We start from the raw sequence: 25444 nt of genomic DNA on the forward strand, positions 1-25444 counted from the left end.
ACCTACCACGTCCTCACCCATAGGCAACTCCTGTGGCAAGAACATCGTGTGCTCCAACATGAGCATGAGTATCTTCAGAAAATCCCTTCAAGGTCATCTCATACTGTAAAAGCTTGGCACGAAGATCTTCAAATGTAGGTAAATCTAGCAAACACAATAAGGAAGTAACCATCATATGATAATCCGATCCCAGCCCACTCAACGTTTGCTGCACCATATCTTTGTCACTAACTGTGCATCCCACAATGGCCAATTGATCTGTAATAGTCTTCATTTTGTTCAAGTACTCCATAATAGTCATGGAGTCCTTCCTCAGCATTTGAAACTCTTTCTTTAAAAATAATACTCTGGCCTGAGAAACTTGAGAATATGTCTGAACCAGTCGATGCCATAATTGCATTGCTGAACAGTCATCTGAAATTGCCACAAGCACTTCCTGTGACAATGTAGAAGTGATACAGGCAACCAACGCCTGATCCCGCTTCATCCAGGATATATATTCAGGATTTCTAACATAGGTAATAGAAAGATCTCCCTCACCATTCTTTTCTTCTTGTGGTATGAACTCTGGAGGAACAAGAACAAAACCATCCAGATGTATAGAAAGGTCCTGACTTCTTATGAATGGTATGATTTGTCGCTTCCAAGTTAAGAAATTGGAATTGTTGAGTTTCTCAGACACGAGTTGACTAAAAAAGTTTGAGGAAAGGCCAGACCAGAGTTACCGGAAACGCCTATGGGATAGGGGAAGCGCGCTTCCCCGAGACGCGTTTCGGAAGTGCAAAAAGTGACGCTTTCAAAACGCGTGGGGAAGTGCAAGTTTCATTAAGGAAGCGCGTCCCCCTTTAAAAGGGGATGCGTTTCAAGCTTATGACTAATTTTCCCTTAAAAATTTTATTTTTAACATGTGTGCTTTAAAAATCAACACGTGAATATGCCCTTTAAATAAGCGTAAAATTGACATTTTACAAAACCCGTGAAAAAACAAAACCGAAAGGGGCTTAGGGTTTTGTTTTTTCAAGCATCTGACTCTCTCTCTCTCTCTCTCGAGTTTTCGGCCAGTTCCGAGTTCCAGCGACCTCCTCCACCTACTTCCGGCGATGAATCCGTTCAGGTACGCTCACTTCTCTTCTCTCTCTCCTCTCTCTCACGCTCTCTCACTCTCTCTGCTGGGTCCTCGGTGAAAAGGGGTCGGCATGGGTTTTCTATCAGACTTGCCGATGTGTCGTCCCCTTCATTCATGCTGACCCCAGGCTGGCTTTTTGGGAAGCTCGTTCTCACCTTGCTAATGGCCCTGCTGGCCTGCCAACAGTCTGGCCTGCCAACAGTGCTCGGTCAGGTGGGATTGAGCCACCTCTGCATTCTCCCCTCTGGCCACCACTGACTACTTGCATATGTTGAACTCCACCTCCACCCAATGTTGTCGGTATCGCTATCAGCCCTGTATCGTTTGGCCAACGATTCAGGTGAATTGACAGATACCGATAACTGAATCGTTCTTGAATTGGCCAAAAAAATATTACATTTCAATCATTTCTTGTTAAAGCTATTAAAATAATATTAAAAAATTAAGTTTAAATATTTTTTACATTTATTAAAAAATAGCCAATTCAGGCCGGCCGGTTGCCCACCCCTAATTGCACCTCATCAACCCACATCTTGAGGAAGGCAGATCAAGTTCATTGGGGTTTCTGCTTGTCTGGTAGAAACAGCCACAAGGTTGAAGGTTCAAAACCCAATGGTATAGTTGTATAACTGGTAGGGGACTGCCTAAACCCAGCTTGCCTTTAAAAAAAAAGGAGCAATCACATTGCACACTTTTAGATATGCCTTCCATATTGTCTTGGGCCTCACGACTACCATGCTGTATTCAGAGATGGAGGGCAGTCAGTACAACGGCACATTCAAAGTCTGCAATGTGATTTCACCTGATCCGCCATTCATCTTGAGGCGGTCCTTGTTAAATATTTACAGTGACATAGGTGTTTTGGAAATGAGTGTGTATCAGGTCCGAGTGGGATCTGCCAGCAGTAATCGGTCAGTTAGTGCACATCTCCTTGTGTTGTGACGTTGCAAATTGGAACCCCAAATGGTATCGAGCATGTGTCCTTTTCGAGCATGTGCTCTTGAAATGTTGAATTCTATGACATGATCAGGTTTTTAAAACTTTCAAAAAATCAATCGTCCAAAATATTTTTTTCTTTCTTTTTTAATTTTGTTTATCATAGTATATTATAGAATCATAGATCTTCACCTCCTTAAATGATGTTTATTTTTTTGTTTTAGTAATTGGTAAATTATGATAGTAATGATTATGTTCTTCACTCTCGATCCTTTGTTGCTAATAATAGCTTTTTTAAAGTGTTTTAGGCTGATTCCTATACTTTTATGATGCAGGTATATTTGCCTGTTCTTTGCTTCATTAATGACCATCACAAGCTATGATCACGACAATTATGATGACGATGATGATTCTTTGTACAATTTGGAGCATGAATCATCTAGTGGTGTTGGGAATGCCAATGCAAGAAAGGGCAAGGGGTTTTCTGATTGTCCATATCAGTTTGAGGAGAGAAATGAAAATTGTTTTGATGAGGAAGACGAAGAAGAATATGACTTAGATGACTACTATTCTGAAGATGACCAAGATGTTGAATCGCCTAGCATGCATAAAACAACTGTGCTATGGCGCCATGTACTGAAACAAAAGAAGAGTGGGCAAGGAAAGCAAGGTGGAACCCATGTTTTTATGTGCAGGCACTGCAAAAATATTTATCATGGGTCATATACTCGAGTTTTTGCTACAACCACTATGGAAGTAGTCTGGCTTCGACGTTTACTCTCCGACATGGGAGTCGAAAGTTCAGGAGCATCAAATTTGTGCTGTGACAACGGTTAAAACCTCCTCTAGAACCTGCGTTGAGAGAAAGAGAAAAGAATAAAGGAAAGGGGGCTACAGCTGTCATGATTTCAATGAATGAAATCATGACCTAAACAGTATATTTAATATGTGAGTGTACAGTATGGGTCCGGATCCGGAATAAAAATAAAGTTGCACAAACTGTTACATTAAAAGATAAAGGGAACACGGGCCTGATGTGAGAACCAGACCCTAAACCTAAACACATTTTTTCACCCCCCCTCAAGTTGATCATGAACCATGAACAACTTGCCTTTAAGCATCCAAAAGCGGCCTTTTGTCAAGCTCTTTGTAAAAATGTCTGCAACTTGTCTTTCAATATTGACAAACTCAGGCGCGATCTCTTTTTCTTCAACTTTTTGTCTCACAAAATGTTGGTCAATCTCAATATGCTTAGCGCGACTGTGATGTACTGGATTGAATGACATATTGAGAGCACTTTGATTGTCGCGCAACAAGGTAGACAGAGAGATCGTTTCTCCCACTTCAGTTAGTAAATGCCTAACCCAAGTGACTTCGGCAGTAGCGACTGCTATGGATCTATACTCAGCTTCAATGCTTGATGTAGCAACAACCTTTTGAACCATGAACAACTTGCCTTTAAGCGTCCAAAAGCGGCCTTTTGTCAAGCTCTTTGTAAAAATGTCTGTAACTTGTCTTTCAATATTGACAAACTCAGGCGCGATCTCTTTTTCTTGAACTTTTTGTCTCACAAAATGTTGGTCAATCTCAATATGCTTAGCGCGACTGTGATGTACTGGATTGAATGACATATTGAGAGCACTTTGATTGTCGCGCAACAAGGTAGACAGAGAGATCGTTTCTCCCACTTCAGTTAGTAAATGCCTAACCCAAGTGACTTCGGCAGTAGCGACTGCTATGGATCTATACTCAGCTTCAGTGCTTGATCTAGCAACAACCTTTTGCTTTCTACTACTCCAAGAGACTAAATTTCTTCCAATAAAGACACAGTATCCTGACGTAGACCTTCGCTCATCAGGATCTCCTGCCCAGTCTGCATCACAGTATACAGTAAGTTCACGCACATCCTTGCCAGACGACTGGAGAATATATCAACCCATCTCCAATGGTCCCTTTCAGATATCTGAGTATTCTCTTAACCGCCTCCATATGTCCGGTACGTGGTGCATGCATAAATTGAGACACTTGATTAACTGAATAAACAATATCAGGTCGAGTAAATGTGAGATACTGCAACATCCCTATTAGACTGCGGTACTTGGTGGGGTTCTCACACAGGTCTCCATCATGAGTACTTAATTTTTGGTGGAGCACACTTGGAGTGGCTAAAGGTTTGCAGTCTTTCATACCTGCCCTGCTGAGAACATCTATCGTATACTTGTGCTGAGTGAGAGTCACGCCATGAGCCTGCCTATCGACTTCTACGCCAAGAAAATAGCGCAAGGCCCTGAGATCTTTCATCTTAAACCTTTGACTTAATAGGGTTTTCACTTCCTTGATGTGATCTTCAGAGTTTCCTGTGATAACTATATCATCAACATAAATTAATAATAGAGTGATCACATTCTGACTTCTAAAAATGAATAATGAGTGATCCAGTAGAGAGCGTGAAAACCCATACTTTTGAATCTCAAGAAAGAAGTTGCCAAACCACGAACGAGAGGCTTGTTTTAGGCTATAGATAGCTCTTTGTAGCCTGCACACATGTGTTTTGCAATTTTACTCTTGATATCCAGGGGGTTGTTCCATGTAGACTTTATCTTTCAAATCCCCATGCAAGAAAGCATTCTTTACATCAAGTTGACTCAACTTCCATCCATGTTCAACGGCCAAAGAGAGAATAATGCGAATTGTTCCCATTCTCACCACTGGGCTGAAGGTTTCATCATAGCCTTGCCCTGCTTCCTAAGTAAACCCTTTTGCCACCAGTCTTGACTTATATCGTTCAATGGTTCCATCTGATTTATACTTTATTTTGTAGACCCATTTGCACCCAACAACATTTTTGGAACGATTTCCCAGGTTCCACATTCATGTAAGGCTTGTATTTCTTTATTCATGGCTTCTACCCATTTGGTAGAAGTGGCTGCCTGATAGTACATGATAGGTTCATCTTCTTTATTCAGGGCAGTTAAGAAGAGCTGAAAATCTAAGGAGAAATTGTTATAGCTGATCCACCTATCAATAGGATGTCATACGCGATTGGATCTTCTGACTTCAAGAGTATGGGAGGGGGTAGGTGCAGCTGCTGAGGGGTGATTTGAAAGATCTTGCGTTGTCGTTCTCTGTCTAGTATAATAAATGCCCTTGTATCTGCCCGGTATGGATGGCATTTCTTCCTCATCCTGTGATCCCAATGTGCCAATAGTCTGAGAGATTTCTTCTTCCTGCTGTCCACAATCTGGAGAACAAACTTCATTGGAATTAGCAAAAAGTTCGGTATTCAGCCAGGGATAATAAACTTCGGTGATGGTAGGGGACATATCCGTTGTGACAGCTTTGTGATCAAAATTCTGTTCATCAAAGATAGCATTTCTTGAAATTCTGATACGCCTGTTGGTGGGATCATAACACCTATATCCTTTGTAGTCGTCTGCATATCCCACAAATCTACACTTCTGAGCCTTTATCTGAAACTTATTTCTCAGGGACCGATCAATGTGCACATAACAAATACATCCGAAGGCACGCAAATCATAATAACTAGGATGAGCTCTAAACAAACAGTAATAAGGAGACTTATTTTTCAGGATAACCATAGGCAGTCTATTTATCACATGTACGACAAAATGAAAGGCTTCTGTCCACAGATTGGTGGGAAGGTTACTGTCATGAAAAATACTCATGGCACTTTCAACGATATGCCTATGTTTTCGCTCAGCAATCCCATTTTGTTGAGGAGTGTGTGGACAAGACACCCTTCTTCCTATCCCATTATTTTGAAGAAAAGAAATAAAGTCACTAGATGAGAACTCCCCACCTCCGTCACATTGGAAGAATTGAATGGACTCAGAGAATTGATTTTTTATTAAAGAAAGAAAATTTTGAAACAAAAGGAAAACTTCTGACTTATTTTTTATAAAATATATCCAGGTGTATCGAGAATAACTATCAACAAAGATTAGGTAGTATCTGCTTCCAGATCCAGAGGCAACTGGGGCAGGTCCCCATACATCAGAACATATTACCTCAAAAGGTTTTGAAGCTCTCTTGACTTTTGCATAAAAGACAATTGAAACACTTCTGGTTTTTCTCATTCACATAGAGACTTTCTTTTGGAATGAGATTATTAGAAACAAGTTTCTCAATAAAATGACTCCCACAATGTCCTAATCGACTATGCCATAAGAAAGATTTATTATATTCAAAAATACTAAAAACATTTGCAGAAGAGAAGGAACACGATTCTAAAGAAGACTTCAAATCCAGGTGAGCGAGGTGGACGGAATGACATGGAGCTTCTTCAAAAACATACATGTTGTCTCGTCTCTTTCCTTCAACAAATGTTTCCCTCGTGGGAAGGTCCTTAACCTGCACAGAGAAGAGAGTGAATTCGACTAAAGCATGATTATCATCAACAAGTTTAGAAACAGAGACAATATTTTTTTTGATGTTGGGAGCATGCAGGATATCAAAGAGCTCAAGAGTAGAATGTGACATGGGAATGACAGTTTTTCCAATATGGGAAACAGGATGGTGGGATCCATCTCCAGTGACGATTCTACTTTTGCCAAAATAAGGAATAAGGTTAGAAAGTTTACCTGCATCACCAGTCACGTGGGTTGCTGCCCCTGAGTCAACGAACCAAGTACCTTGATCATTCTGCTTTAATTTCAATTCTGATAAGGCGGATATCAACAGATCTTTAATCTCTCCACTGGTACTAATACTGGTAGACTTACTTTTGGGTTCTGCCTGTGGAGCCTTTCCTTTGTTTTCTGGGTTGTGCCAGCAGTTCGCCTTGATATGCCCCCTTTTGTTACAAAGAAAGCATGTGAGGATAGATCTTTCTCCCTGAGCATGAATCGACATATTTGGAGTGGGGAGCAATCCATGTCCCTTTTGCCCTTGTCCTCCTCGCCCTCGTCCTCGATTGCAAAAACTGTTTGGGAACTTGTATGAACATGAGTTTCTTCAGAAAAACCTTTCAGAGTCATTTCATACTGAATTAATTTAGCTCGTAACTCATCAAAGGTAGGAAGGGCAGGCAGACACAATAGTGAAGTGACGATCATATTGTAGTCGGATCTCAATCCACTCAGAGTCTGTTGCACCATATCACTGTCACTCACCGCACATCCTATAACTGCAAGTTGGTATGTGATAGTCTTCATCTTGTTTAGATATTCCATGATGGTCATGAAATATTTTCTTAGCAATTGAAATTCCCTCTTGAGAAAAACCATTCTCGCATGTGAAACCTGTGAATATATCTGAACCAATCTCTCCCAAAGTTGCAGGGCTGTACAATTGTCGGGAATTACAACAAGGACCTCTTGAGACAATGTAGAAGTGATGTATGCAACCACTGACTGATCTTTCCTTTTCCAGTTGAGGTACTCTACATTTTTGACGTACACAATTGAACTTTCCCCTTTGTCATCTTTTTCTTCCCTCGTAACAAATTCTAGCCTTACTGGAGTGGTTCCATCCAGGTGGCCTAAGAGACCTTGGCTCCTTATAAAGGGAATGATTTGTCTCTTCCAAATCAAGAAGTTTGAGGCGGTTAACTTTTCAGAAACCAGTTGATTGAGAAAACTCGAAGAAAGATTCGATGGAGAAGAATGAAGATCCATGAAGAAAGGAATTTTAATAGGAGTATTCACGAAGTGCTCAGTTTACAGCCAGAGAGATTTGCTATCACCCTCCCTTTTTTTTTAGCTGACTGTATCTTCAATGTGTGAATACCACTTGTGGCAGCGAGAAGAAAAATGTTGCGAGAGAGGCACTAAAAATGGGAATCGAATCAAATAATGAGAGAGAAAAAAAACTGCCACATAGGAGGTCAGGACAGCAAAGGAAGTTTGATATTCAGATCTGACTGTAAAGTTTAGTCAGATCTGGATATTCAACCCAAGTGAAAAGAAAAGGAATATGCCGGAGATAATGCGCAACACAGATCTGAAGAAAAAGGAGGTGAAGAAGAGGTCGAGTTATGGGTCGACCTCAGCGTTTCACGTGAAACAGGAGGTTCATGTGAAACAAGTTTTCCCTTTCACTTTTGATGCACAGGGTTTTAGTGAACCAAGATTCACGTGAACTCCTCACACGTGAACTTTAGAAATTCACGTGAGGCGTGAATCCACCAAAAGAGGGAACCCGAGATGGAGAAGTGAAGAAACGAGAGATGGAGATTGAGGAAGAAGAAAACTGAAGAAGAGAAGAAGACAAGGGATAAATGGGTCCTCAAACCTTTGATCTGTTGCACCTTTTGGAAGCCTCTTCAACCCTTAGATGGATCTCGGCTCTGATACCATGTTAAAACCTCCTCTAGATCCTGCATTGAGAGAAAGAGAAAAGAATAGAGGAAAGGGGGCTACGGCTGTCACGATTTCAATGAATGAAATCGTGACCTAAACAATATATTTAATATGTGAGTGTACAATATGGGTCCAGATCCGGAATAAAAATAAAGTTGTACAAATTGTTACATTAAAAGATAAAAGGAACATGAGTCTGATGTGAGAACCAGACCCTAAACCTAAACACACTTTTTCACAAGCGCTCTATCTATATTGCCAACAATCGGACATTCCACGAACGCACCAAGCATATAGAGATGGATTGTCACTACGTACGAGAGAAATTTTTGTGCGGCACCATCAATCTTCCCTATGTCTCATCAGAATATCAGTTGGCAAATTTCTTCACTAAACCTCTCGCTGGTCCTAGATTTCACTTTTTCTTAGACAAACTTTCGGTTATCCAACCGTAAGTTTGAGGGGGAGTGTTAAAATATGTAATCTCATAGGCATGTACTTTTTTCTTTTCTTAGTTAGTTTTTAGTTAGCCTTAGTTAGAACTTAACTAGAAATTAGGTTAGATTTCATTTTTGGACATCCATATCCTCTACCTTTTTGACTAGTCAAAAAGGTGCTTTTTGACTATAGTCAAAAAGCACTCCTCAAGAGAGTCGTTGGACTTGTAATGAAGTGCCAAATGAAAAAGGGCAAAGTCTCCAAGCGAAAGCACGGAAGTACGCACATACACAAGAGGCCACAAAGGGGCAAAATAAACCACAAAAGTGGTTGAGCACAAAAAGAGGAAAAAAAGATCTCACTTCATAGAATGCTTCACAAAAAGCTTGGAAAAAACATGGGGCTGTGCCCCTTATTTATACACAGCAAGGGACCCAAGGAGGGGCTCCCATAGAGTCGTTGGAGCCCCTCCAACGATCATATTTATGACCGTTGGAGGGGTCCAACGACTCTATGTGGACCCCTCTCAAATGATTAAAAAAGAAAAACTAAAAAAGCAAAAAGGAAAAAGAATAAAGGAAAAAGAAAGAAAAGAAAAAGCATATCAATGATATGCGTGTACAGGTGAAATGACAGAAATACCCCTATCGGGTTTTACAAAAATAAATATATATATATATTTATATATATAGATAGACACATAGACATATATATATCATATATATGTATATGTGTCGTAATCTATATATATAGATATGTATATATATAAATATACATCATATTTTAACACCCCCCCTCAAACACATGGTGAAATCACCGAGAGTTCGCTAAGGAGGAAGTAGAAGCGAGGCGAGGGCAAGGCTTTGGTGAAGAAGTCCGCCAACTGATATTCGGTAGGAACATATGGGAGTTGAATGGTGCCGCGTAGGAACTCATCTCGAACATAATGACAGTCCATCTCAATATGCTTCGTTCGTTCATGAAAAGTGTGATTGCTAGCAATATAGATGGAGCTCTTGTTGTCACAACACAACTTTGAAGGAGTTGAGAATGAGACACCCATATCTTTAAGTAAGCTTCTTAACCATATAATCTCAGTTGTGGTTGTGGCCATCGCACGATATTCTGCTTCGGTAGACGAGAGAGAAACTTTACGCTACTTCTTACACCTCCAGGAGATAAGTGACTCCCCAAGAAACACACAATAACCTGTGGTAGAAATACAATCATCGGGGTTACCCCCCCAATCAGAATCAGTATACGCAAGTAAAGTAAGAGGTGAAGAAGAGGATAAGAATACTCCCTTAGTTATGGAATTTTTTAAGTATCTGATAATCCTCATTATTGCTGCCATGTGAGTAGTGGTAGGTGCAGTCTGAAATTGGCTTGCACTATGAACTGCATGAGAAATGTCAGGCCTGGTGATAGATAAATATGTTAAGGATCCAATCAATTGACGATAAGGCGTGGGGTCTGTTAAAGGAGTGCCATCATTGGCTCTCATCTTGGCATTGATCACTTCTGGAGTCTCCACCCTTTTGTCATCTGTCAACCCAGACTTACCAATAATGTCAGAGGCAATCTTCATCTGAGATAGGACATACCCCTTGGGGGAGTATGCAACTTCAATTCCTAAGAAATACCTTAGAAAACCCAGATCAGACATATCAAAATTTTTCTTAAGAATATTTTTAATAAAATCAATACCTTTCTTATCATTACCTGTGATAATCATGTCATCAACATATAATAACAAAATTGTTATGTATTCATTAGAAGATTTAACAAACAAAGCAGTATCTGTGTAACATGAGGAGAAACCATTATCAAGAACTACTTTGCTAAAAAGATCTTACCAAGCTTTTGGTGCTTGTTTTAAACCATAGAGAGCTTTGTTTAATTTTAGAATATTGCCTTTCCCAATTTCAAGACCCGGCGGAGGGTCCATAAGGACATCTTCACACAGAGTTCCATTTAAAAACGCATTTTTGACATCAAGTTGATATATCGGCCATTGTTTGATGGATGCTAAAGCAATTAGGGTTCGTACACTAGTCATTCTGGCTACAGGAGCAAAGGTTTCTTCATAATCAATCCCATATTCTTGGGCGTAGCCTTTTGCAACCAAACGAGCTTTATATCTTTCAAGAGACCCATCACATTTGGTTTTGACTTTATATACCCATCTACACCCAATAGCTTTTTTTCCTAAAGGTTGAGGAATAATGCTCCAGGTTTGGGCCTTGTTAAGAGCCTCTAATTCGATTTTCATAGCTTCAATCCAATATGGGTGATCTTTAGCTTCCTTGAATGAGGTAGGCTCATGATACGAATATATCAACATGAGACAGGCCCTATAATTTGGAGAAAAAGATTCATAAGACACAAATTTTTGTGGTGGCCTACTAGTACGAGAAGATCTCTTAGGTAGATTGTTATTAATAGATTCTTCTAGAGAGAAGTCTTGAGAGTATCTGTCAATAGCAGGTTGATGTTCATTTCCTATTCGCCGGGTATATACATTTATATCATTAAGGTTTTCATTTTGGGAAGTATTATCATGTGGTGGTATATCATTATAATGTAAAATTCCATCATAACTAGTATCATAAGTAATTGCCTCAGGGGATTCAATTCTAGGAGCTAAGTCGAATAGAAAAGAATAATCGATGTCTTCCTTAGATGTGTGGATATCGAAACCATTTTGTTCTTCAATAAAGTTTACATTTCTCGACACATATAATTTATTGTTTCGAATATCATAGCATCTATAGCCTTTTTGATTCTCACCGTAGCCAATGAACACACATTCAATAGCTTTAGGTGACAGCTTATCTTGTCCTAGACTAAGTACAAAACATTTGCATCCAAAGATTCCTAGTCTATTAAAATCTGGAGTAATTTTAAATAATTTTTCAAAGGGCAAAACATTTTTTAAGGAAGAAGAGGGCATACGATTCACAAGATATGTTGCGGTAAGAAGAGCTTCGGCCCAAAAATTTTTAGGAACATTTTTAGACACAAGAAGAGTTCTTGTGGTTTCGATTAAGTGTCTATGTTTCCTTTCCGCAAGACCATTTTGTTGCGGAGTTTTAGGACAAGATCGTTGGTGCAAAATTCCATTTGTTTTAAAATAATTTTGAAAATCTTTAGACATGTACTCTCCTCCTGAGTCGGATCTAAAAATGGCTATATTGTGTTGGAATTGATTTTGAACAAGGGCGTGAAACTCTTTAAAATTAGTGAAGACATCGGGTTTATTCTTGATAATGTAAACCCACGTGTATCTAGTAAAATCATCAATAAAGGAAACATAGTAAGAGAAGCCCCATTTGGACATAACGGGTGCCGGTCCCCATACATCGGAATGCACAAGTTCAAAAGGTATTTTTGACACAAAATTGCTATGAGAATATGGAAGAGAGTGAATTTTCCCAAGAATACAATCATTGCATGTAAATGAATTTGTATTACAAAATTTTTCCAAAAACGGAAAAAGGTACAACTTGGAAATACTAGGGTGTCCAAGTCTCTTATGCCAAGTCTCAATATCTTTGGATTGAACATGATTACAAAATGATTTGGATGACAAAGACAAAAAATCCATATAGTAAAGGTCCCCTCTTCTATGGCCTTGCCCAATCCGCTTCCCAGACCGGAGATCCTGCACATAGCAATGGGTTGGTGAAAACGAGACATTACATTCAAAATCGGTAATTTGGGAGACGGAAAAAAGATTTAGATTAAGTTTTGGAATAATTCGGATTTTGGGAACAAAAAATTCTTTGTTTTGGTCATAAGTTTTCTCAAGGTTTCCAATGCCTATAACATTTAAAGATGTTCCATCGGCGGTGGATACATATGGTTTAAATTTATTGAGACTTGGTTTTGATAAAAGTGATGCATTTGGAGTCATATGGAAAGAGGCACCCGAGTCAAGAATCCAAGAAGTCATACCTGGAAAAGAGGAGATGGCGGCACCGGAAGTGGAAGGTGAAGAAGATGATGTAGAGGCGTTCATCTTTATAAATTGTTGAAGAGTTTCGGTTAGATGAGCGATGGACTCCTTTATGTCACCATCCTTCTTTGAATCTTCATTGATGATTGGAGGAGTTTCCCCCACGGAAGCCACCTTCTTTTTGAATCTAGGGCAATCGGGACGAATATGGCCCAGTTCATTACAATTATGACAAATGATTTTTCTTCCTCCAACACCATTATTTTTCCAAAAATGTGGTGGTTTATATGATCTTACATTGTTGCCGGGTCTAGACACGGCATGCACTTCATCAACATCTCTTTTCAAGGCCAAACGGGTTTCTTCTTGACATAAATTGGCCAATATATCGCTTAGAGGAGTAGAGGCCCTATGAAGTAGAGATCCTCTAAGTTGTTCAAATTCGGGACGAAGCCCATGAATAAATTGAAAGAACCTCTATTTTTCCATTTGCTCTTGTCTCATAGCAATAGCACTTCCTTCCCATTGTGGTTCGAGAAGGACAAGTTCATCTCACAAAGAGGATAAGGCACTATAGTAGTCCCTAATGCTCATATCACCTTGCTTGGTAGCTCTTACCTTCTCTTGTAGAAAAAAATGCCTGGCAAGGTCTCTTTGAGTGTACATGCCTTTCATAAAGAACCATGCTTCATTAGCCTTTTTGAATTTTGCAAGGTTTGCACAAATCTTCAATTCGACGTTGTTCATGAACCATGCCAAGATTTTAGCATGTTCACTTTCCCAATCTTCCATTTTAGAAGAATAATCAAGAATAGCCTTTTCCTTTTCTTCTTCATTCAAAGCTTTTTCCTCACTTCCTTTAAATTTAGTTAACTTTAATTGTGGTTCCGGAATGGTTCCACATACGTAACCCCAAAGCTTTTTACCTTTGAGATTATTCTCCATAGCGGCGGCCCACATGCGGTAATTGGTCCCATCCAATTTGAATGAGAGATCGATTTTTGCATCTTTGTTGGCCATTTATGGAAAACAAATTAATAAGACAAGAGAGATGAGAGGTATTACTTGTCAAGGGAGGATCCGATGAAGCCTTCTTAACCAAGCTCTGATACCATGTAATGAAGTGCCAAATGAAAAAGGGCAAAGTCTCCAAGCGAAAGCACGGAAGTACGCACATACACAAGAGGCCACAAAGGGGCAAAATAAACCACAAAAGTGGTTGAGCACAAAAAGAGGAAAAAAATATATCTCACTTCATAGAATGCTTCACAAGAAGCTTGGAAAAAACATGGGGCTGTGCCCCTTATTTATACACAGCAAGGGACCCAAGGAGGGGCTCCCATAGAGTCGTTGGAGCCCCTCCAACGGTCATATTTATGACCGTTGGAGGGGTCCAACGACTCTATGTGGACCCCTCTCAAATGATTAAAAAAGAAAAACTAAAAAAGCAAAAAGGAAAAAGAATAAAGGAAAAAGAAAGAAAAGAAAAAGCATATCAATGATATGCGTGTATAGGTGAAATGACAGAAATACCCCTATCGGGTTTTACAAAAATAAATATATATATATATATTTATATATATATAGATAGACACATAGACATATATATCATATATATGTATATGTGTCGTAATCTATATATATAGATATGTATATATATAAATATACATCATATTTTAACAGGACTCCCAACAGCTCTAAATAGAGCCGTTGGGAGCCCAATGACTCCCTTAAAGGCTTCTCTACTTTCTCTATAAATATGGGGTCTTATTCCCCTTTGTAATTATTCTTTTAGTTGGGATTTCTCCCACTTTAATGAAGTTTTTCCTCTCTTTTTTTTTTGTATACCCTTTTTTGGGTATTTTGTGTGGTTTTGTGTTTGAGCCTTCTTTGAGGAGCCTTTCGGTCCTTGTAATCTCCTTGTGAGTATTTGTTGAGAAATACTTTTATTGTGGGTTATTCTTTCTTTCACAACCAAGTGTCCAAAACTCATAAAATCGACCTTCAAAATTATGATTTTGCCCTTGAGGTTGTCGGGCATGTTTTGCGAGCTTACGAGCTCCGATTTCGATGAAATCACTTGCGTTCTTTTCGGAATTTCGATATGGTCGCAACCGTGTATTCAAAAATCATAAAATAGGTTGCCAAAAATATTCATTACCTTAGATATTAATATTCAACAAAAATCGGGGTATTACACTTTCTCTCTTGGATGATTGAGTTAGGGTTCAATACATATTTATGCCCTAATTTTTACAGCCATCACCTTCTCCACTTTTCCTTTTGGCCAAACCTAGAAACCCTAATCGAAAAGGGGAGAAAAGGGAGGCATGTTAAACGCTAGAGCCTGGATGATGGTGATGTCAGTCTAGGCACCTCTAACAACCTTTCTCTCTCAGAAAAAAAAGGAACAAGTCCGGCTATCAAGATACATTTTCATATCATTTAGAAACACGATTACCTTTATCTATAAGTTTGTTTCTGTTTATTAAAGAAGAGCACTTCCTCCTATTAAGGAAGCACGTTTCTTGATTAGGAAGTGGGTTTCTAATCGCTTCCCCTCCTTTTGGGGAAGCAATAAGTATCCTGTTTCTGAAGTGCGCTTCTTGGGGTCCTAACATGCTTCTGGTAACTATGGCATTTGGAGCAGTTCCTTTTAGACTAACACTGCGCTACTTTGGTTTCCTTTTTCTTGAGAATAGATTCCCTGGGTTGCATTGTGTGTATCAAGAAGTCTTTCATGGAAAGAAGTTTATTTTGTGAAAAATAAAACATAGAAATCAATATTCTAGGAATACTGTTGAATGGGCATTTGCTGGAATGCATCCAGAATGTTTTTTTTTTTTTGGGACGTTGATGTCATGGATGTAGGAGACTTTGATTGCAGGGAATAAGTGTTTGTTTCTATGAACCAAAGAAGCCCTTTATTCATCTTTCTTGGGAAAAACCTAGGAAAACAAAGCTGCATAGAGTATTTAATTATGTCAAATTTCTGAAAAAGATGCAGTTGTTCCTATAGGCAGATCTTCAGTGGCTGCAATATCAGAGACCCGATACATGTAAAGAGATGGAAATAATTCCCAGCACAAGTTAAAACATACTTTTCTCATTGTTGATCTACTAAGAGGCATGCCAAACTGGTATCTATCTAAAGTGATTCATATTTTAGTTACTCGGTATGAAAATTCATTTAATTATAGGAGACAAAGGTTGGTAATTGCTAATTTACCAGATATGCTGATTATCTGTGAAACTTATTGTTGGTTTATGCTTATACCAATACAGTTGTGATCTTTTTAAAAGGAAAAGAAAATAACTATCTATTATTTGATACTTTGGTGGATTTATGAGGTGTCAAAGTTGTATTAGTGATTTAGATATTTAAAGTTCTAAATTGTCTCACCCTTGGAAGTTTGGGTTCACATTTTTGTTCTGATGTTTTGGTAGCTTATCACTTGAGAAATCCAAACTTGGTAGACCAATAATATCATTCTGGTTGGCCAACTTTTTCATGTATCTCAATATCTGTATTTTTTATCTGCTGACACCGTTATATGATGTCAAAGGCTCATTGATAGTACTTTTGTCAGGCTTGCATCATTCACATTTTTGTTTTTTGCTAGATCTGTCATTTGCTTTTAATGTTTATGCTTTTGTTTTAGTTAGAAGATGTTGACCAGGCTCTTTATTCTGTTGGCATCCACAGGTTATTGATGGCTTGAAATGTTTTGTTAGTAGTGGTCTTGAAACCGAGTTAGTATCAATAAGGCAGCTGGTTTCTGGAAATCCTCAAACTATCATCCTCAGTGGTAATTATGGGTACTTGTCTATTTTAGCGACCCAAACTCTACTAAAGGCACCAATCAAGAGATTGCCCTCTGATAATTCTGTAATAAGTCAATGCATGTGCATCTTGCAGCTATTGTACTTATGTGACTCAGAGGACGAAAAAATATCCAAGGTTTGTTCTACAGAAACAGAGATGCTTTCACCAGAAATTTTCTTTAATTTAAAAAAATATCAATTAGTCTAATAAGCATCTATGTGTCATTGTCACTTAGTTTCGAAACAGAATAGTTTCAAAAGTATCATTTGGCTTCCTTAAATAATGTGTTGCAATTGTCAATTAATGTAATATCTGTGACATGTCATTTAGCTTCTAAAAGAAGTGTCATTTGGCTTCCTGAAATAACATGTTTCCATGAAAGCTACATGAGTTCTTATACGACATTAAGTTGAAAGTGGATCTCTAGAATTCATCCCATAAAATGAATCTTTACATTGAGGATCTAGTTATGTGGATAGCATATGAACACTTGATTTCAGGACAAACCTCAAGTGAAGTTTCTGTCTTGAGAGTTTAGTGTGTAATGTTAATTCGTCTCGCTGTATCTTCCATTATTTGAAGTGAACATGAGAATGTTCAATGAATCACAATCTGGTTTGATTTTGAATTGTTGTATGCTGCCTTCAAAAGTGTGAATATAGTCCATTTGCCATGACACTTGATTTATGAGATTCAAGTGTAATTATGGGAACCACTTGCAATTTGAGAGTCTAAGTGTGTGATTGATTATTCAATTTGTATGCTATGTCACAAATACATGTGGACAGAAGGACGCGTGACGCTGGTTTGACTCAAAAGTTTGAATTTTTTTTGGAAAATAGGACATGGGGACACAATATTTTAATCATTAAATATCCAATTTCATGATATTTTAATGTTAAAAATTCATTTTTATTGAAATAAAGCCTTAAAATATTAAATTATAGTCCGAGCATGCCCACTTGTGTCATCAAGGACACAGACATAGCTTGTATGTGTAATGAAGTAAGTGGAATTACAAATAACAAAGTGTAGAACACTTGTAAATCCAATAATGGACAAATACAAAGAGAGTAAACAAGCACTTTAAGTGCACACACAAAGGGATAATGCCAAAAGGCAAACAAAAAGTAAATATTATTGAGAATATGAGAGAAAGGAATGAGTACTAATGAAGGGAGAACACCCCTATTTATATATAAGAAAAGAGAGAGGAGGCCCTTGGGAGCTCCCCACTCTTAGAGTCGTTGGGGAGCTCCCAACAGTCATATTTATGACCGTTGGGGCCCCAATGACTCCAAGATTGTCGTTGTAGCCATTGCTCGATATTCGACTTCAATTGAAGATAGATGTACTTTTTGTTGTTTCCTGCACCTCCAAAAAATCAGCGGATCTACTAAAAAATTAAAAAAACTAGTAGTTGAGATTTTGTCATTTGGATTACCTCTCCAATCAACATCAATATAAACAGTTAAATCAAAAGATGAGGAAGAGGATAAAAAACCCTTTTGAAATTGTGTTTTTAATATATCGCTCAATCTTCATTACTGCTGCCATGTGCACTGTGGGGCATGCTGAAACTGGCTAGCCGCATGAACAACATGAGTAATATCAGGTCGGGTGATGGAGATATAAGTGAGAGATCCAATTAATTGACGATATGGAGTAGGATCTTCATGCAATACACCATCTTCGAGTCTTAATTTAACATTTATGACTTCTGGGGTCTTCACTTTCTTTTCATATGAAACTCCCGACGTAGCAGATATGTCAGCAACTAATTTAATTTGAGAGATAATATATCCTCTAGGGGAGTAGGCCACTTTAATGCCTACAAATTATCTCAAGAAACCCAAGTCAGACATATCAAAAGTTTTATTTAAGATTGATTTAATTTCAATAATTCCTTCTTTGTCGTTTCCTATGATGATCTTATCATCAACATATAGAAGAAGAATCACAATCAGTGTTGTGAAAAACGTTGAGGCATAGCGAGGCACTCCACCAAAAACTGAGGTGAGGCGTAAGCCTCAAATTTTTTTTTTGAAAACTTAAAAAAAACTATAAAAAGATATCTAAAAATATAAATAAATAAAGAAATGCTTTATTGATGAAGTAACAACCAATAAGAAATAGAAAATCTCAAATAAGTACTAAAAAATATGAGATTAACATATAAAAGTAACTAAGAAACTGATTACATAACTGAAAACTAATTATATAATTGAAAAATATAATGTCCTATAAAACAACAACCAATAAGCAATATAAAATCTCAAATAAATACTAAAAAATATGAGATTAACATATAAAAAGTAACCAAGAAACTTAGAAAATCTAATAAGTACTAAAAAATATGAGATTAACCTATAAAAGTTAAAAAATATGAGTGTAACATATAAAAAGTAACTAAGAAACTAATTAAATATATTTTCTTCTTCTTTCTTCTTTTTTCTTTTTTCTTTTTTCTTTCTTCTTCTTCTTTCTTCTTTCTTCTTCTTCTTCACGCCTCACGCTGGTGCGTTGAGGCACAGAGGGCCTCGCCTTAAGGCGAGGCATGTCTTTTGCGCCTCATGGTTCATTTTTAATATCATTGATCACAATAGTAGTACCTGTTTTCTTGACAAAGAGAGTAGTGTCAATATAACAAGAAATAAATCCTAAATTAATTAAAACATTACTAAATTTGTCATACCAACCCTTAGGAGCTTGTTTAAGACCTTACAAGGCATTTTTTAGTTTTAAAACTTTTTCAGTTAAATTCACCCATGGAAGAGGTTCCATGTAAACTTCTTCACCAAGTTTTCCATTCAAAAAAGCATTTTTAACATCTAATTGGAAAATAAGCCATTTTTTAATAGACGCAATGGCAATGAGAGCTTGAACACTTGTCATTTGTGCTACCAGGGCAAAGGTTTCCTCCTAATCTATCCATATTTTTGAGCATACCCTTTGTTAACTAACCTTGCTTTATATCTTTCTAACGATCCATCACTTTTTGTTTTTACTTTAAAAACCTATCTACATCCTATAGGTTTCTTGCTTAGGGGAGGATTTCATGTGTTGGCTTTCTTAAGAGCATTAAGTTCAAATTCTATAGCTTCATTTCAATTAGGGTATTGTTTGGCATCATTATAATGAGATGGTTTATAATAAGAGTGAAGAGTTATTAAACATGCTTTAAAGTTTGGAGAGAATGAGTCATATGATACAAATCTAGTTGGTGCACTGAAGATACAATTTGATTTTTTAGGATGGAATTCTTCTAAAGATATGTTTTGGGAGAACTTGTCCAGGGCACATGAATGATTACCTTCACCCTGTCTAGTATATACATGTATTATTTGATATATGTTCATTCAAATTCTCATGTTAATTACTATCCTTATCATCAAGTGAATACTCACTTTTAGAGCCATTATCAAAAGATTCAAATACCTCAATAGAGTTACACTCATCATTTTGTAGTAATAAATCAAATAGAAATGAATAATCAATGTTTTTTCTTGGTTCTTTACTATCAAACTCATTTTCATTTTCAATAAAAGTAACATCTTTTGAAATATAAAGTTTGTTATTTATTGGATCAAAACATCGGTATCTTTTTTTATTTTCTCCATAGCTTAAGAAAACACACTCAATGGCTTTTGGAGATAGTTTATCATTTTTATGAGTAAGAACATGACACCTACAACCAAAGATTCTTAGTCTTTTAAAATCGAGAGTCATTTTAAAAAGCTTTTCAAATGGAGAAACATTGTTTAATGAAGACGAAGGAGTTCTATTAATTAAGTTGAGGTTAGAACAATTTCGGCCCAAAACTTTTTTGAAACATCCTTGGAAATTAAAAGAGTTCTAGTGGTTTCTATTATATGTTTATGCTTTCTTTCCACTAACCCATTTTGTTGCGGAGTTCTAGGACAAGACTTTTGATGACAAATTGCATTTTGTTTTATGTAATTTTGAAAATCATTAGAAATGTATTCTCCCAAATGGGATCTAAGAATAAAAAGTTTGCATAGGAATTAATTTTTAATCATTATATGAATTTCTTTAAAAAAAGAGAACACGTCGGATTTATGATTTATATAATAAATTCATGTGTATCTAGTAAAATCATAAAAAAAAACATAATATGAGTAATCTCCTTTTGATATGATAGGTGAGGGACCCCATACATCCGAATGTACTATTTCTCATGAAATTATCTCGGCTATATCTCGGCGAGACTATTTCTTATGAAATTATAGGTTTGGTGATAAATCTCGGAAAAATCTCGAAAAAATAAATAAATAAATAAATAAATATATATATATATATAATAACAAAAATAAGTAAGAAAATATCATGTTTAGTTAATAAAATACATATATACTAAAAGAAATAAGTAAAAAATACAAAATAAAGAAGAAAAATACCTTTAAGATGTAGAAAATAAGTAAAAACAGTAACAATAATCGATAGTATTGCGATATTCTCATGATAATATCGCGATATTATCAAATTAGCAATATTTTCAAAATATTGTGATATTTTACCTATAAAATCGTTTGATGAACATAACGTGATAATATCGCGATATTTTCAAAATATATCGCCGATATCTGTAACTATGGTATAATCTCGTCAATATATTTAGACCAATTAATTTATTTCAAGCATTTTGCTAATTTAGCAGATGATTGATAAACATTTATAAGCATTTTATGATATGTTGTAAAAGACTAGAAATTGATCACACTTGGTTGACCTAGGTTTATTTGTGACTTTTAAACAGTTCTCTTTTGCAAATATAAACTTAACTAATATTCTTTTTTGAACTTGGGGAAATGAAAAATGATTGTGGAAGAATGATTATATGGTCCATAGACCACCATAACAAAGACAGTAACTTTTAGAGAATCCTTGCCTATCATTGACAAATGTGTGTCAAACCTCAAAACATGGACTGCACATTGGTAGTGCATTTGATTTATGCATTAGGTTGGGTTAATGTAGGACTAACTTTAAACTTTAATGTTGATGTGAGAATTTGGCCATGTAAATTCTTTTGATTTAGTTCACTTTGTCGGAGATTACACTCCACCTGCACAACATTTGATTCTATGTTGATGTAAAGAAGGTCAAGAATGAAGAACGAAACACCAACCACATGTCTGGATGCAAGGGGATCCAAAAATCACTTCAATACAGGCATTATATTTTATCACAGAAAGTACTATAGCAACTTCTAGGTGTATTTTGCTGTTTATCCATAAAAAATAATTAACTGACAATAATGTTATACATGTAGAAGTTATACTGGCACATATAAGAACACAAATTATTATGAATATGCCATCACAAACCTCTTATATCTCACCCTCCCCAAACTAAGCTTGGTTGATGATCATCAAGTGCTTGTCCTTCAATATATGTTGTTGTGCATGGATTAGGGCTTTTTCATAATGTCTACATCTTAAAACTTGAGTTTCAAACTTTCAATGAAACCTGCTATGTCACAGGGACATGCCATTTTGGCAGCATGTCCCTGGTGACACGACAGGAGACACAAATATGTGGACATAGACACTAACACGTGCAACCATTATTTTAATATTTAAATTCCTTTTTAGTGTTAGTTCAATAAAAATGCATTTTTAATATTAAAATATCAAAAAATAGTTTTTGATTGATTAATCAAATTGAAAATTGTCCTTAAATTCCGTTTAAAAAAAATTGAACATTTGAGTCGAATGCACGTCACACATGCTTGTGTCCGCATGTCTTTGTGACAAAGGACACACGATTCAACTTCTTACACTTTTACATCTTTTGAATAAAGTGCTTTATTTCAATTTTCAGTATCCTTTGTTTTATTATGCTGCACAAAATAGATGGAGATTCTCCTCTTTTTGCAGTATAATATATAAATTTTTAATATATTTTTATATAAGGATGTGAGAAAGTGATGAATCTTTTATAACTAATGGCATTATACAATAACATCATTGCAATGGATCTCCTTCAGCATCTTGTAATCAAGTCTCAAGAACCATGGGAGTCTTCATGAGCTTGCAGTCGATCATGCTTTGTGCACTTGAGCAATTCTGAGGATAAAGTTGACTCTCATACCAAGTAGTTAAAAGCACCAGCTGGTGCTTAGACATTGACACCTAGTTATGACGGAAAAGATTGAAGGCCTTTAGTTAGAAGCCAAATTAATTGGAAGTGAGCATCAATTTGCAATTCTATTTACTGAAGGCCTTATAAAATAAAGATTTTTGTTGGTGATGTCTCATGTACTACTTGAGGAAGGTTGTTAAAATAGCTTAGGGGCTGCATTTACATGTAAATTTTTTTTTGGTAGTTGTTTTATTTACATTTTTGTCAATTCTTGATTAGCATGTAATATTGAGGTATCTTGTGTTTTTTGACACCTATTATTATTTGGGGCCAATATGCAATTTTTGCAGCATGTACTTAATATAAAAGGAGGTAGTAGAGGGCATGACCCACATTGGGAATCATGCATTGAGCCAAGCTGCAACGCCTTCTCTTCTTCTCCTCTTGTATGAAGACTTTGGTTTGTCTAAGACTGAGATCAGCAACAGATCTGATAGAAGGAAGGAAAAGAAAAGAAAAAGGACAAAAAAGGTAAGATAAGAGGGAAGAAATAGAGTTTACAAGGAGAAAGAAAAGAGGAGAAAAGGGAAGACAAATGATAACGAAAAGAAAGAGGGAAGAAATAGAGGAACAAGGACAAAAGAAAAAGAGGAAAGAAAAAAGCAAAGGAGAAAGAGGAAGGGTGAGAAGTAAAAAAGATCAAAGAAGAGAGGAATAGAAGAGATTAGAGATAACTTAAAAGAGGAAACCAAGAGATTGATCCTTTAGGGCTTTGATACCATGAAAGCTTGTTATGAAAGAGAAGGCTTCAGCAATCGACCCCTTGTTCTCACATAAATGAAGGGCATGTTAACATAATACACAAGATATGTTAGAACAAAGAAGCGGAAGAGAGTGATGTGGATGGCAATGGCAATTAAGAGTGATAGCTCAATTGGGCTCTCATAGTCATATTTATAGTTGAGCTATGGGACTTGGATTACCCTATGCTTACAATTCTTTCCACTACGCAATAAAACATTAAGACTACCTTTACACTACCCAATACAACATTAATACAATACATTATTTATTTTTCAGCAAAATAAAAATGTCCAGAATGCCCCTGCAGTGTCAACATGTCAAAAGTACTACGGTAGTAAAATAATGAAAACGCATTTGGTCTAACATTTTAATGACTATCTTTTTGTAGAGCATGCACACATGCACACACACATTTTTTTGTGTCTACGTCTATGTGTGTGTGTGTGTCTTCCTAAATGTGCTTCTAAAGGTATCACTCTTGTAGATGCTTTGCACCGACATTGTCTTGACAACTTAAGATGTAAATGTGAATCTGCTTGGCTTATTGCCCAGGGTCTATATCATTAGCCAGAATATTGATTTTCACAAAGTGTCCCTTTAATTTGGTGGGCGTCTTATCAGTATCACTGCTTTTTCTTGTGTTATATTTTGTCAAACAAAAAGAAACTATTGCCAACATCTCATGATGCTATTCTTGTGATTAGGCAATTTTTATCTTGAAGGAAGAAAACACAAGTCAACGATCCTTTGCTCGTCAATGTCTATATGTAGTGAGAACGGATAGCACTGGACATGTCTTAGTTAATTCGCTCAGGCAAGCAGGTTATCCTGTCTCCACTTCTATTGCGGATATTGGACATTCCGATGATACAAATCAACCCAGGTCATTGTACAACCTTTTTTTCTCATCTTCATATTAAGTGCACTTGTAATTGTGAACTTCCACAATTCACTGTTTAGCTTTTTGGTTCTACATTGTCATGCACCACACGTGCAAATGTATCAATGACATGCTTTTTACTTTAATGCTAATTTGTTTTGTTTATCCTGTTACTAGTTTTTTTTTTGTGAATATTTGCAGTGACAAAGCCTTTACCATATCAGTGTTCACTAAAGAGCATATTTGTGACGTGGATATTGGAGAGTTTGAAACAATTGTATTTTTTGACTTGCCCAGCTTGATTGATGAATATCTTCAAGTTCTTAGTAGGATGGCTCGCCATTCGGTACATGGGGTACTTCACAGTTTCTATGAGAGATCTGATGCAGCCTTGGCTGGACCACTGATAAAGATACTAGAACAGTGTGAGCAAGTTGTGCCTCAGCCCCTCAGGCTGCTGGCAGATGCGGGTTCGGATGTTGATTTTCAATAACTTGCTATGCAGCATCCTAGTCGGGCTTCTAACCTGTAACTGGTGACTACTAGCGACACAATCTAGGCTCTTGCATGAGGGCAACTTGCGGAGGGAGAGATTTAGTGAGACTTGGTTAAGAGAGAGAGAAGGAAAGGGCAATGTGGTACTTTTATGATGTCTAAATATGGTTGAACCACCGTAAGACCAGCTGAGTTTTAGAAAGCATGTATTTGAGAATTAGTTTCTTAACCAGGTGGGTATTCATAAATTTTTAAAAGTTAGGCATGTCTTTGTAAGTAGGCCAAAAGTCAGGCGGGTTTTTGTAAAATTTTCTTGTTTTTCTTTTCCTGGGTAAACACATTGGAGGATAATGGGATTCGAACCATGGTGCGACTTAACTATCCATTATCTCGTTCGAAACCATCTTTTAAAATTCCCTCTCAAGTTGGATCGGTCACTTTAATGATTCAACGATGACCAAACAACTTCAGCTCAAGTTTGACCTATCGGTCAAGTGTGGTTCTTGGTCAAATTTGATCCTTAATGGTTAAACCAAACCTTTTACGCAATCTTAAT

The 25444-nt window shown here is 36.9% G+C and overlaps 1 protein-coding gene across 1 annotated transcript in view; it reads left to right on the forward strand.

The window, feature by feature from the left end:
• Positions 1-25117, forward strand: part of LOC149847051 (P-loop containing nucleoside triphosphate hydrolases superfamily protein) — a 61700-nt gene extending 36583 nt beyond the window's left edge. Inside the window, exons 5-7 of the mRNA XM_089996770.1 lie at positions 16485-16739; positions 24218-24396; positions 24595-25117. Of these exons, the coding sequence (XP_089852896.1) occupies positions 16485-16739; positions 24218-24396; positions 24595-24886 (726 nt within the window). The 3' untranslated portion in view covers positions 24887-25117. The remainder of the gene's footprint in view (positions 1-16484; positions 16740-24217; positions 24397-24594) is intronic.
• Positions 25118-25444: the final 327 nt, after the last annotated feature.

The sequence above is a fragment of the Nuphar pumila genome, chromosome 2, assembly GCF_984573655.1.
Source record: "Nuphar pumila chromosome 2, dmNupPumi1.hap1.1, whole genome shotgun sequence".
Lineage (NCBI taxonomy): Eukaryota > Viridiplantae > Streptophyta > Magnoliopsida > Nymphaeales > Nymphaeaceae > Nuphar > Nuphar pumila.